Source organism: Botryllus schlosseri, chromosome 1 (genome assembly GCF_051294905.1).
Source record: "Botryllus schlosseri isolate E-star chromosome 1, Bs_hap1, whole genome shotgun sequence".
Taxonomy (NCBI): domain Eukaryota; kingdom Metazoa; phylum Chordata; class Ascidiacea; order Stolidobranchia; family Styelidae; genus Botryllus; species Botryllus schlosseri.
Window position 1 is genome coordinate 25178951 of NC_137236.1, and position 12727 is coordinate 25191677.

The 12727-nt window shown below is 41.1% G+C and overlaps 2 protein-coding genes across 2 annotated transcripts in view; both read right to left on the reverse strand.

Annotated features, from left to right (window-relative positions):
* Positions 1-2603: 2603 nt before the first annotated feature.
* On the reverse strand, positions 2604-3353 carry LOC145441373 (uncharacterized). Its single transcript, XM_080319217.1, has one exon. It carries the CDS (start codon positions 3351-3353, stop codon positions 2604-2606), a length of 750 nt encoding a protein of 249 aa, XP_080175343.1.
* A 121-nt stretch (positions 3354-3474) lies between these two features.
* Positions 3475-12727, reverse strand: part of LOC145441380 (uncharacterized) — a 46099-nt gene continuing 36846 nt past the window's right edge. Inside the window, exons 7-12 of the mRNA XM_080319231.1 lie at positions 10289-10414; positions 6366-6476; positions 6083-6301; positions 5222-5376; positions 4023-4190; positions 3475-3954 (exon numbers count right to left, since the gene is read on the reverse strand). Of these exons, the coding sequence (XP_080175357.1) occupies positions 3833-3954; positions 4023-4190; positions 5222-5376; positions 6083-6301; positions 6366-6476; positions 10289-10414 (901 nt within the window). The 3' untranslated portion in view covers positions 3475-3832. The remainder of the gene's footprint in view (positions 3955-4022; positions 4191-5221; positions 5377-6082; positions 6302-6365; positions 6477-10288; positions 10415-12727) is intronic.

A 12727-nucleotide genomic window follows, 5' to 3' on the forward strand; every position in this document is an offset into this window, starting at 1 on the left:
TTTAACCGCTAGCTTCTGGGTATGGTCCTTCCAGGATAGATCGCCATCAATGAATATGCCAAGATATTTTGCAACCCTAGAAGGGTTTATCGTCTTATCATTTACCATTACACTAACAGTGCGATATTCTTTAGTACTTAAGACGTTACTAATGAATATAATCTGGGTTTTGGCAGCATTCAGCGTTAATTTATTACATATCATCCATTTGGATACCAAAGTCATTTCCCTATTAAGCTTCGCATTGAGCTCATCAACGTAATCTGACGAGGCGAAGAGGTGCGTGTCATCAGCAAATAGGGTGGTTTCCATCGATGTGGATTTAGCTAGGTCGTTGATATATATCAAGAACAATGTCGGACCAAGAACAGACCCTTGAGGGACACCGCATCGTATGGCGCCAGGCGACGAGTTGATGCCACCGATATCGACACATTGAGATCTATTGCTCAAGTAAGATCTGAAAAGGTCATTGGCGACACCCCTGATACCGCAGGCCGATAACTTGGCAAGAAGGATGTCGTGATCAACGGTATCAAAGGCTTTCTTGAGATCAAGGAATATACTGCATGCCACTTTGTTTTGCTCAATTACCTTATAGTATTTCTCCGTCACATCGAGAATTGCCTGGGAGGTATTGAATCCTTCCCGGAAACCAAATTGCTGTTTCGACAGAATTTCTTCTTTATCAAGGAAATCCATCAACCTCATATGGACTAGCTTTTCGAACACTTTAGCCATGGTTGGTAGTATAGAAATTGGTCTGTAGTTACTTCTGTTGGTGTCATCTCCTTGCTTGAAGATTGGGACTACTCTCGCTATTTTTAGGGGGTTCGGAAAGATTCCATTATTTATACAGAAGTTGAATATCTTGCAAACTAGTGGAGAGATGTACGGACAAATTAATTTCAGAAAAGCTGCAGGGATGCCGTCTACACCGTTAGCCTTATTGCTGCGAAGGCCAGCTATAGTCTGTACAATTTCTCTTTGCGATGTGGATCTCAAATAAATGGATTTCGAGGAAGTCGAGGCAAATGACTGGCGCTCAGTCGGCGATGGCAATTCGCGCGCTAGCGATGGACCTAACGTGCAAAAATAGTCATTAAACGATTCAGCAATCTCACCCGGGGTAATCATCATCTCGCCAGTCAAATCAGTGATACTCAATTGCTTACTCGAGGTTTTAGAATCCCTATGAATGATACTGTTGATCATTTTCCACCTCCTTTTCGGATTATTTCTATTCTCTACGAAAGCTTTCAAGAAATAGTTTTCCTTAGCCCTTTTTTTGATACGAGTTAACTTATTCGAGTAAGTTTTATAAAATTTTCTCTGCTCAGCATTGCCCTTAACAAAAAGAGGATAATGCATTGTGTTACGCCGTCTGATAGAGATCAGAATACCTTTCGATATCCAAGGTTTGCGGAGTAATTTACGGTCGCGCCTGCTGAGTGTGATCGGAGGAGCATGACTGTTCAATAACTCGTCAATGGCATTCTTGAAAGCATCGAAGTATGCTTCAAAATTGCTCAAGGTTAAGGGTTTGTCAAATAATCTAGAGAACACATATTGAGATTCGGTTGCTAGACGGGAAGGATCGATACCATCGAGGTCACGTTTATAATAACGCAAGGGTTTGCATTTGCTAGTTTTCAAATCAACTATCGCAAAAACAGGCAAGTGGTCAGATATTACACATGAGCAAACACACGGTTGGATTTCTCGGGTGGTTAAATTCGTGCATATATGGTCAAGAAGAGTACTAGAACTGTCCGAATACCTAGTCGGTTGGGAAATTAATGGTACGAAGTTACAGCATCGTAACATATTGATATATCGGTTCACAGTCGGGCTATTTTTTGCTTTGAGGTTAACATTAAAATCTCCAATGATGAAACAATCGTTCGACTTTTCGTTAATTTTACATAAGGCTCGATTCATTTCTTCTGTGAATTCGGTGACATCATCCACGCTAGATCTAGGGTGTCTATATATGATCGCAATGATTAGGGACCTGTTATGCTGGAAATCTTCCAAATTGACCCATAGCTGCTCACAGTCTCGATACGCAAGATTATAGGCCGTTAGCACAGTGAATCGCAGATTAGATTTGATATAGAGGCCTACCCCGCCCGCATTGGAACGGGTCGGTGAGTGCAGGAACGTATATCCTTCCAATGCTATATTAGAAGTCGGATCAGATTTGAGTTTGGTCTCAGAAATAGCGATGAGAGTAGGCATACTATTCAGCGACGTTATAATTTCAGAAAGATCATCATGGTTCTTCTGGAGGGATCTCATATTAAAATGAGATATTGTGAATCGATCTTGGTTGGAGGATCCCGATAAGATATCAGTCAATTTATCTAGGCAAACATATTCACATTTCTTGACATTGTTAAAGTTGAAGCTTTCTGGGGACAAATCAGCACCTTCATGGAGGTCTGATTGAGATTGCAAACAGTCCGAGGCATTGATATTGTGTTTGTCATGTCGCCTACTAGCAAGATCAAAGGAATAGTGGGGCAAAGGCATAATAATGAATGAAAGAATGAAAAATAATGCGCTTAATATGAATAGATTACGTGAGGGAGAATAGTTACTCACAGGATCTTCTTTAGGTCACTATGTTTTTCGATTAGAAATGCTGATGAGTCAACGTTCTTTTTTGCCCAGATCTTCCCATGTCTGGTCCAAAGGAAATCAAATTTTTGCTTCTTTTTCAGTTGACGGGCGTCATACAATAACTTGTGGGTCCTCTCGGTGAGATTTTCCACGATGAAGATTGAGCTGCAATTTTCCAACTTTGCGCTCGAAACGTCGCGAAGTTTCAATCTTGCAAAGTAGATCTCATCTCGGATAGTTCGATCGAAGAATTTGACCATGATAGGGGCTGTTTTTGTAGCATCTCGGAGAGGTTTACGATAGCATAATGATAGGTCCTCTTCATCCAGACTTACCCCGATCGCTTTACAGATATCCATAACAACTTTCTTTGTATCCTCGTTTTCTTTCTTCACAATGCCTTGAAATTCTAGTAAATCGAGGCGAGATATGCGGTCGAGCTCGTCAATGCGACTAAATGCAGTCTCGATACTTTCTCGATTGGCTTCCACATCTGTTAGGTTCTTCTGAACCTGTTCTTCTAGCGCATCTAGTCTCGTATTAAGTTTGTCCATTTTAGCAGATATCTCGGAGGTATTGCTCTTGATGGTGGCAATCTCCTCTAACAGCCGATCTTGGTTTTTTTGCAGCATGTTGTTGATCTCTCCTGTTAGCTTTTCTAGCAGCGAAGGCAATATCTTCTTTATCATTTCTTCCTCATTCAATACGACCTTTCCTGAGCGAGACATACTCTAACAGTTCTTGATAGAGAACACGCCTTTGATTGTCAGTCCCGTGAGCGTAATCAGACACGTCCGCACGGTAGCTCGCCAAATGCTCGAATGAAGAGCCCTAATGTACAGTTGTACACTTAATATTATTGAATAAAATGTGAGATAAACACATAATTAAAAATCAGTAAGGGGGTTTACAAACAATCGAATAATTTTTTGCTTAACACGCTACAAATTGAATAAGTGTTCCTAGACGAAATCACTCTTCGCTCATTCACGATGTATAATGCGGATTTTGAATTGATAACAACGTTAGGGGCGGAGAATGGTCCCAAAACAATTATCATATTCACGGCCAAAACCGTCTGAAGTCCTACAAACATCAATTAAAGACTGATTAAACGCTCAACACCAAGTTTAAGAGATAATTTTTGAAACCTCGTCCCAAATGTTCAGTAATGTTACTTGATAATATCCAAGCCTTTTTGCTGTTACTAAAATTCACTCTGCATTTTCAAGTTCCGATCGTCCCGGCTAACTCGTTGCGAAAACTTCATCTCGATAACGTTTATTTTCATTGATTGGCGTTGAGGCAGAAGGGAGTCGGCGGCCGAATCTGAAATTATCGATACCATATCCTTAAAATAAATTTGATCATTGTACACGTGCAGTTTATTTACTTACCTCTGCCTCTCAATCTATGTAGTAGTTCCGTTACCAATCGGACTAATTTGCTTTTCTGAGCTAATAGACGATCAGGAAGGTTGGAGTAGAGAAAGGGATTGAGAGCGCTGTTTATCGGGAGGATGAGCAAGCCGGTTGGCAGGTAGGCGTCGTCCGGGATATTAATACCTGAAAGCAATCAATGCAAACGATCGTATAAACAATAACTGAACACTATTATATCCCCTCGCCATTAGATTGTGGACATGATTGTTACACAGAGTTAGTATCGCTTCGATTTGCTACTCTGTAATTGTCTGTAACCGTGTCACATTCAGAAGCGATTTGAAAGGAATATCTTCATTCAGGAACCAGGAATCGGGAACTGGAATATCACAATTCATTCCTTTATATACAGGCCAGTCAATGCGCAACATGGGCACTGGGCAGTAACAGTTCAACTTACGAAAGACGCTAATTATTTTACAGATGCGATTAAAATATGCCATGGCAATTTCCATTCTAAAGCTGTTGGACTTCGTTGTGGCGCAGTATGTGATTAACACTACATCATGTTTCACAAGCGATTGCATGTGTGTTTGGGATGTAAGATCAATAAACCTGGGTGACTATAATTAGAAAACTCGATAGGTTGTCTGGACTAGTATGTATGCAACGAAGCCAATCTCAACATTCCTATTAAACCCTATGAGACTAGATGTGGAATCAGTGCATCAAACGCATTCGATTGATACCCGGTAATATTGATACTGTGCTCGTCTCGTCACCAAGTAGCATAATGCATCGTGCGAGTCACGTATGAATGCGTGAGGCTACTCCGTGCTGCGAATGACTTTGTAGGTCTACCTTATTAGACCATGTTGATTCTCTGTAGTAATTCCCATCACGAAAACCAATTACGTCAATAAACGTGAATGGTTGATGACATTTCCCGGGCCGACGAATAAGAGGGTGTATAAACTCATTTCGATTTTGCAGATATACTGGCAATAGGCACATGCCCATGTTGTATAATCTTTGTCTATGATGAATTGCGCTAGCAGTGGTGGCCTTGTCTTGTCTTGTCACTGCATCACCTATCAATTTGTCCTATTTCTGAGCCAACCATACGCGAATTGAGTAACTGCTAGGCGCTTACAGTGTGCACCACGTATAATGGTAGCGAGATGATGTTTGCTTCTCAATGCGAAATCATGTACCTGCCAGCTTCAAGAAACCCATAATGCACACAGGTACCCAGCAAAGAAAGTCAGTCACGAGGATCCTGGTGAGCTTGCGTTGCATTGTAGCGCTCTGTTTGCTCCTTTGGTCGCGAGCTGTTGCTGATTCTAGAGCTTTTGTACTGCTCGCCTTTCTGTGTAAGACATACATGTGTGAAAGACCTCCTATACTGGAGAATTTCGAAAATACTGAAGTTGTCTTCAGAGAGGTGGGTCGTTTACTAGCCTTTTTGACGCGGTCGAGAAACTATGATTCGCCAGGGAAATAGGACTCTTGAAATGGTCCTATCAGATATATTATAGTATACTGGTACGACAAGTTTTAAATTAGCAATTGGCGCGAATGAAAAGCTGTGCTCGTTTTCTGTACGATTTTTCTGGTAGAATTTTTTCAATGTTGATATTTGATACATGCGTAGCAAAATTTGACCAGTATACAACGCATTACATTTTTGTTAATTTTAATCATTAAACAAGAAATAGATGCTTATCACTTGTTAGTCTTTTGCACCGGAGGCAACGACTACGTATGATGAAATGCACCACCACCTGCACGCATAAAACTCTCCGCGTGGCATAGGTAAATTTATCGCTATAAATAACTTGAAATAAATCTATATAATTAACGAAGATACCCGGGTTTTCCTGTATAATATCATGGTTGCTGGTTTGAAAATAATATTTGGACAACGGTAGTCAAATTGAGTTCAATTGCTCAAATATCTTACATATTCCACTACGTTATTTTCTAAATCTTGCGTAAAAAACAAATCATTTCCGCCATAGACACATTCTCAAATATACGAGCACCAAATGCTTCTTTGTGAACTTATGTCTCACCTGTATAACTGCACGTAGCATACGAGCATCAATACAAACGCCAGAAAATTGGTTAGCAGAAGAACGAAGGAGTACATCCATGATCGGTCTTTCCGGTCAGGAAATAATGTGGGAAGGCAAACTGTGTGACTGGAATAGTATCCGAATTCATGAGTCGCTTTTATCGGGTCACTTGGGTTGATTTTTGCTACAAGTCTCCTCAACGTTCCCCATCCAGTGCTGCTGAGCCAATATCATCAATTTCAGAAGTTTCGCACCGATCAGCATATAGATTTGGTCTCACCTGTCCACATTATCTTCGATTGTGAAGTTCTTCATTAAACTGAGCCAGGTAATGATGCGCTTCTGGTCAGTGTGATTGACTTTCGTTTTGAAAATCGAAGTGTCATTGAACCTGGAAATATTTAGCATGGTCATTGGTCACTGTACGAGCGCCAGCACCATAACTGCCGCACCCCAAAACCCCCAATTGGGGGGGGGGCCGAGCTCGAAGGGGGCCCAAAATTATTTCGTGAATTAGCATAAATCATAGAGTATTTTTTGAAAATTTATGCAATTTTTTCAAAATTTTTCGCGCTGCGCGCGATTTCATGTAGCCGTTTCTCTATATTATAGGGTATTGGGCCATTACCGCGCCACGACCAATCATGACATACAATCAAGTTTTAGGCCATATAACATGCGACTCCAAGAAGTGTGCCAGAACGATCGGCAGCGAGAAAGCTTGGCCGAAAAGGTCTATGCCCTTATGCAGACCGAAGACTTCGTTGTATAGGCTATACAAAATGCATATAGGTTTAATTGTCCATAGGCGCCTAAATGACTGGCACCGAATGTTCCTGTCTTTGCAATCTGAACCTCACAAGACAAATACCATCCCGCTGGGAAAAATTTTATTACAGTGAAGAAATACCAATTTGAAATCGTGTGCGTCTCTTAGTTTAGAAGCCTACGTTTGGGCGATTCTATATTTTTTGATATAGCAGACTGGAAGTCACGAAATAACATCATGTAACGAAGTCATATCAACGGGTCCGTACGCCCAAAGATGTTTAATCATTATTTACTGGCCCTCCCGTTTTCAAGACACTTCACTCAGCTCTACCGGTAAATCTAATTACGTGAGTAGAGAGGACAATAAATTGATAGCATAATATATATGCAATCGCCGATCTGATTGACCGATTTTATCATAAATTATCGAAAATTTTCGCGCCTCGCGCTGGCTCACAATGCAGTACAGATAATTTCGTGACAAACGCGAACAACGTGATGGGGGGGTCGTTTTATCACCCTATGAGAGCCCAAGACCCACGTTTTTGGGGGCCTAACGAGGTGCTGTTTCGTTCCTGCCAACGGGTATACGCCCGAAGATGTTTAATCATTATTGAGTGGTCCTACCTTTTCAAACACACCTCAATCAGCTCTACCGGCAAATCTGGTTACGTGAGCAGAGAGAAGATAAAAATTGATACCAATATAGGCAATTCCCGATCATACTGACCGCAGAAATCATGAATTCTAGAATTTTTTCGCGCTTCGCGCGCTCAGGCGGCAACAGCTTATCACGAAACATACTCCCAATGAATATGATGAATAGTGGTAAACAGTGTATCGCCGGAGGGGGGGTCTGGGGGGCGAAGCCCCCCAGAAGTTAGGTCTATAACCCTATGGGGGGCCCAAGACCAAAGTTTTTTGGGGGGGGCCTGACGAAGTGCTGTTACGGCCCTGACGAGCGCATATAGCTTATGTCTAATTCTAATATTGACACGTCGTTGAGTGAGTTCTTCTGGAAGACCTACATTTTTGTTTAAATTCTTCATACTATGGCGACGGTGCACACTACTCGTTATAAGCCTGTACTGCCTCAAATACCAACGAACAATACTGAGAATTCGCCCAATATACATGAATTTATCTATGGTTGATATGGTAACTTCGAATTCGCCTGAGCTATCCTACGATTTTGAGAGGGTTGTGAAAATAGGTATCAGGGTTTGGGTGGGGGATATTAGGCTGGGTGCGAGGATTGTTCGGGTTGGAGAGGAGATATTACGGCTTGGGGGTATAATAGGGCTGGGAAGATGGATATTAGGGTTGGGAAAGTGAATATTAGGTTTGGGGTTGGTACTTTCCAACCTATTCTTCGGATACCATAACACATTTCCAATCCTAATACCCCTCTTCTCCAACATTAGTATCCCCGACCTTAATATTGAGATACCCGTACCTTAACCCTAAGCCACTTCTTACCCCAATACCCCTTCTATAATCCTAATATCCACCTAACCCTGATCTTGGGATACCTTTACCTTAACCCTGTGGTCCGCAAAGTAGGCGCCAATTCCCCCCTGGTGGCGTTCGCGAGTGTGAAGGGGCGATGGCCATGAAATGGGCGATTGGGGGCGCTGGATATGAAATTGGGCGGTATGGGCCACTTAGAACAGACAAGGCTGGTATAGGTTTGGAAGGCAACTGCCGCTTCTATTTATTCAGCTGTACCGGAAAAGTCTTTTGTTATTTGACAATGTCGACCCTGCCCATCAATGGACTAATTTAGCAGTCAGCAATATCCCTGAAAAGCGTGGTTAATTGTATGCCGTGATAACCATGGAGTATTTGAGCAGTTATGGCTTACTGCAAGCTATGGTGGCTTTTTACGAGAAATTGTCTTGCGTGGATTTACCCTGTTTCAAACGTTCGTGGATTTTCCAAATTGCTGCGACCATGGCCTTCGACACGACGTTCTTGTTGCGAGAAACGATATTGACTAGCACATTTTTCAAAATTTATGAGTAGAATATATCTGTTCTTAGTTATGATGAAACCTGATAAAGGTAAAAATGGCACTGTCCGGATTCAGTGATAAGCCTATGAATTTCACCGACATTTTGCGGCACGTGAACTGTTCCAATTACGAAGCTTGCATGAGCTACCGGTCCAGCTCGAATACCCGTTTTAATGGAAAAACACAAATCAATCATTTAGGAAAATTTCACACGGATATGGTGATTTGATTCCAGGATATCTTCCAATTAGAAATTCCTCACTGGTTATTCAATCCATTCTGTGAAGTTCCCGGGCATGAAGTGATTGAGGAGGTGATTGCATTGTAGTGTGGAACAATTTTGAGTTCAGTCCAAAGTTCTATATGACCAATCATTCGTTAGATTCACAGTTGAATTGATTTGTAATACTCTCATTGGAGTCGGGCTGGCTTTTCGTGCTGTCAGTGCCGTGACAAAGCTTCTGACTGACAGCAGAAGCCGACGTGACAGTACGGGACGTGGACACTGGAAATTGTAGAATGAGATTGTTTATATTAAATCTCAAACCCAATATGACGAGGCTGATGATAATAATACACCAGCTTCATCCGTCTCATTATTAGCTGTAATAAATGCGGAACAAACTTCAGTTTTATGATTTGGTCGGGCTGAGGGGGTGCCGGGGGGCGCTGGCACTTCATTCGTTGTCCAGGGGGGCGGTATCCCACCTACGACCCTAATATCCCACTCTCCAACGCTAATCTCACCCCACCTCCAACCCTAATATCCTCGAATATAACCCTAACCCACTTCAAACCCTTATATCCCACTCTCCAACTTTCCAGTTCTATCCGTAACACCAAAATGACGCGCAAGTGCATAGGTCTAAGTCTATACCACGTTTGACTTGTATTTTCCCGCGCTTTCGTCGAGATTGAGATCCAACGCGATAACCGCCATGCTTTATATATAGGTCATTCCAGTTTTCATATGTTCTAGAGTTTATTGGATCAAGTCACTGTTTTGTATTCGCGTTAATGAAATTAGTGTTGGCAGTGGTTCTCAACCTTTTTTAGGCACGCCCCCCTTCATGACGGTGAAAAATTTCGCACCCCTTTATCGTGATTGCACATAATGCAACCAGAATGCTGGCAATCTAAACGGATAGTTCGATGGCATGGAAGGTTATGACTGTTGATGAGAGAATGATGAAATACGAATTTTGGACTATATGTGGAGTAATAACTATCAATTGTAGGTAAATCGCGCGGAGCGCGAAAATATTTTTCAGTCGACTGCAATTTCGCGCCCCCTTCAGATGCTTTCACGCACCCCAAGGGTGACGCCCCCCAGTTTGATAACCACTATTTTATATGATTTGTTCAGTCTCAACATACCCTGACCCCAAACCTTAAAATTAATGGAACTATTTACTTACGATATATATTTCACAAAGTAATCCTCGGTGGTAGGGATCAATGGTATCAATCCAAATAGTATGGAGACCGTCAGGGATACCATAAGTGAAATTACTGCTCTCTTGAAGTTCGGCCTTGACATGGGTCTGAAATCAATGAAAATTGATCAGATCTTGGAAAAACATGCTAACAAATTCAACGGATTCGGAAGACAAGCGACCATAGAGCGAGGAAGCGAAGAAAAAGACCCATTGAGATCCTGAAATAGCAATGGAGAACAGTAACGAATGATTTATACTGCTCCGAGACCACAATCATATTTTGCCTGCAAGCTATTGAAGTGACTATCGCAGTAGTCTTACTTCCAATTCTACTGCAACGATTCTCGAACCAAAAATACCAAATCTTTATGTTTGAAGTTTCGCGAAGTGAAAGTAGTGGGTTTATATCACGTTTACGAGATCGCTTTTTTACTTTCATAAGTGAGTTTGAAAGCGGGCGATAACGTAGATGCATCTCGGCAACGGAATACAAGATCAATATTTTCACGCATATATTGCGCGATGCATCACGAAAGTTTTCAATCTGTCGCATTCAAGTTTATTCGCAAAAATTCACATGTTCTTTTTACAATATTACTACCCGCTGCTTTCTCTTTATGATAACATACATTTTTTAATATACTCAACTTACCTTATTTATCATCATTACTAGTATAACATCTTATGCGTAAATTTTTCGCTACATAATAGCAAACTAATTTTCACAATCCATTCACTCCCGTGGAAGGGGTCAATCTCCGCCAATGACGGTCTAGGGGGGAGAGATGTAGTCTTAAAACATTGGGAGTGTTACCTTACAAAATTACGTTTTGATATAATTGATTGTGAGAATTCCAAATTGATAAATTACAGAAATCATATACTGCGCCTTACAATGCGCAGTATGAATTCGGATCATGGCGTTCGATCTTAACCCTTTCTGTACAGGTTTTGGATTGTATTATCAATTGAAAGTAATGTTATTCTTATTATGCAGCAATATTTTACCCACTTTAGCTTGCTATATTTTACTTCAACTATATATATATATATATATATACTATACCCCCAGGCCCCCACCCTAACCCATAAACAATAGATTTCCATTCTGTTTTTTTTTAATTTATAAACTATTTACTATACCCTAACCCAAACTCTAACCCCAATCCATAGATTTGTAGGCTATTATTGTTTCTGCTTCTTTTACTATATCTATACTTTACCCTACCAACCAAAACCCTAACCCGATATCAGGGGTTTGGAATTATTTTTCCATGCGGACCAAATCAGAAGCGACAAATAGGTTAGCGGGCCGAGCGAGAAGTTCAAACTATATTCCGTGGCGTATTTTATTTCTAAATAGACAACAGTGACTTATATCGATAACACTAGCTGCTAAGTGGATGTGCTAAAATTAGGCCGCTAGAAAGTGAGGGCTGATTTACCGCAAAATCTATTTATTCGATCAGTGTCATATTTCAACATAATGCGAAGCATGAAACATTATTAACTCAGTTACATGACATATATCCCAGACCCGTTTATATATGGAGACGTCGAAATGTATTTGGGATATTGCAAAGTTGGTCACGAGCTGTGCGTAAAGCTTGATATTTAGCCTCATTGTTTTCAGAGCTTCGCTGGCAGATGCCCTGAAATCCGCGCTTTCTCGGCCTCCGCCCGATGACGATTGCCCGTATTTCACCCTTATTTTCTCATAACGCCGATTTAATATATCTTTCTAAACACGGTGACCTGCTCACCACAAACTAAAGTGACGGTTGCCCCTATGACTCAAATAAACAAGTATTTGGAACGCCAAAACTTTTTTAAATTTTCAGTCTCAGCCTCTATTTTTTAACATGCCTGTTTATTGTTTTGGGCGTGGCAGCTGTTAACCCTCACGTGTACTGCGATTGACTTGTTTGACGGATTATATGGATCGGAAGTTTGCATGACACGACAATTTGAAAACCGAATAATTCGCAATTTAACAATGGAAACAATGAACTATCTCGAACCGTCACTTTTAACATCAATTGCCACAGCATACCATGCTATATTGGTTTAATTTTGAATCCAGATTATACTAGGGTTACCAGACGTCCTTTTTTAAGAGGATATGCCCTCTTTTTTAAATTTTTTGAAGGTGTTCTCGGAGGACGCCCAAATGTCCTATTTTCTGAAATCTTGTCCTCTTTTTTTGAGAATTTTGGTTAAATATGGTGTAAAATTCAGTAAATCAGCATTGTCGTAACGCTCCGGCGGTTAATTCGGGAGCTGAGCCGGAAAGTTGACCTTTTTTCAGTCAACCAGCTGCTAATGTGAAGAAAATACTGTATTTCGGGAGCTGAGCCGGAAAGTTGACCTTTTTTCAGTCAACCAGCTGCTAATGTGAAGAAAATACTGTATTTTGGG

Bases quoted from the DNA above. Each gene is read 5' to 3' on its own strand.
- LOC145441373 (XM_080319217.1), bottom strand. From the start codon at position 3,353: ATGTCTCGCTCAGGAAAGGTCGTATTGAATGAGGAAGAAATGATAAAG.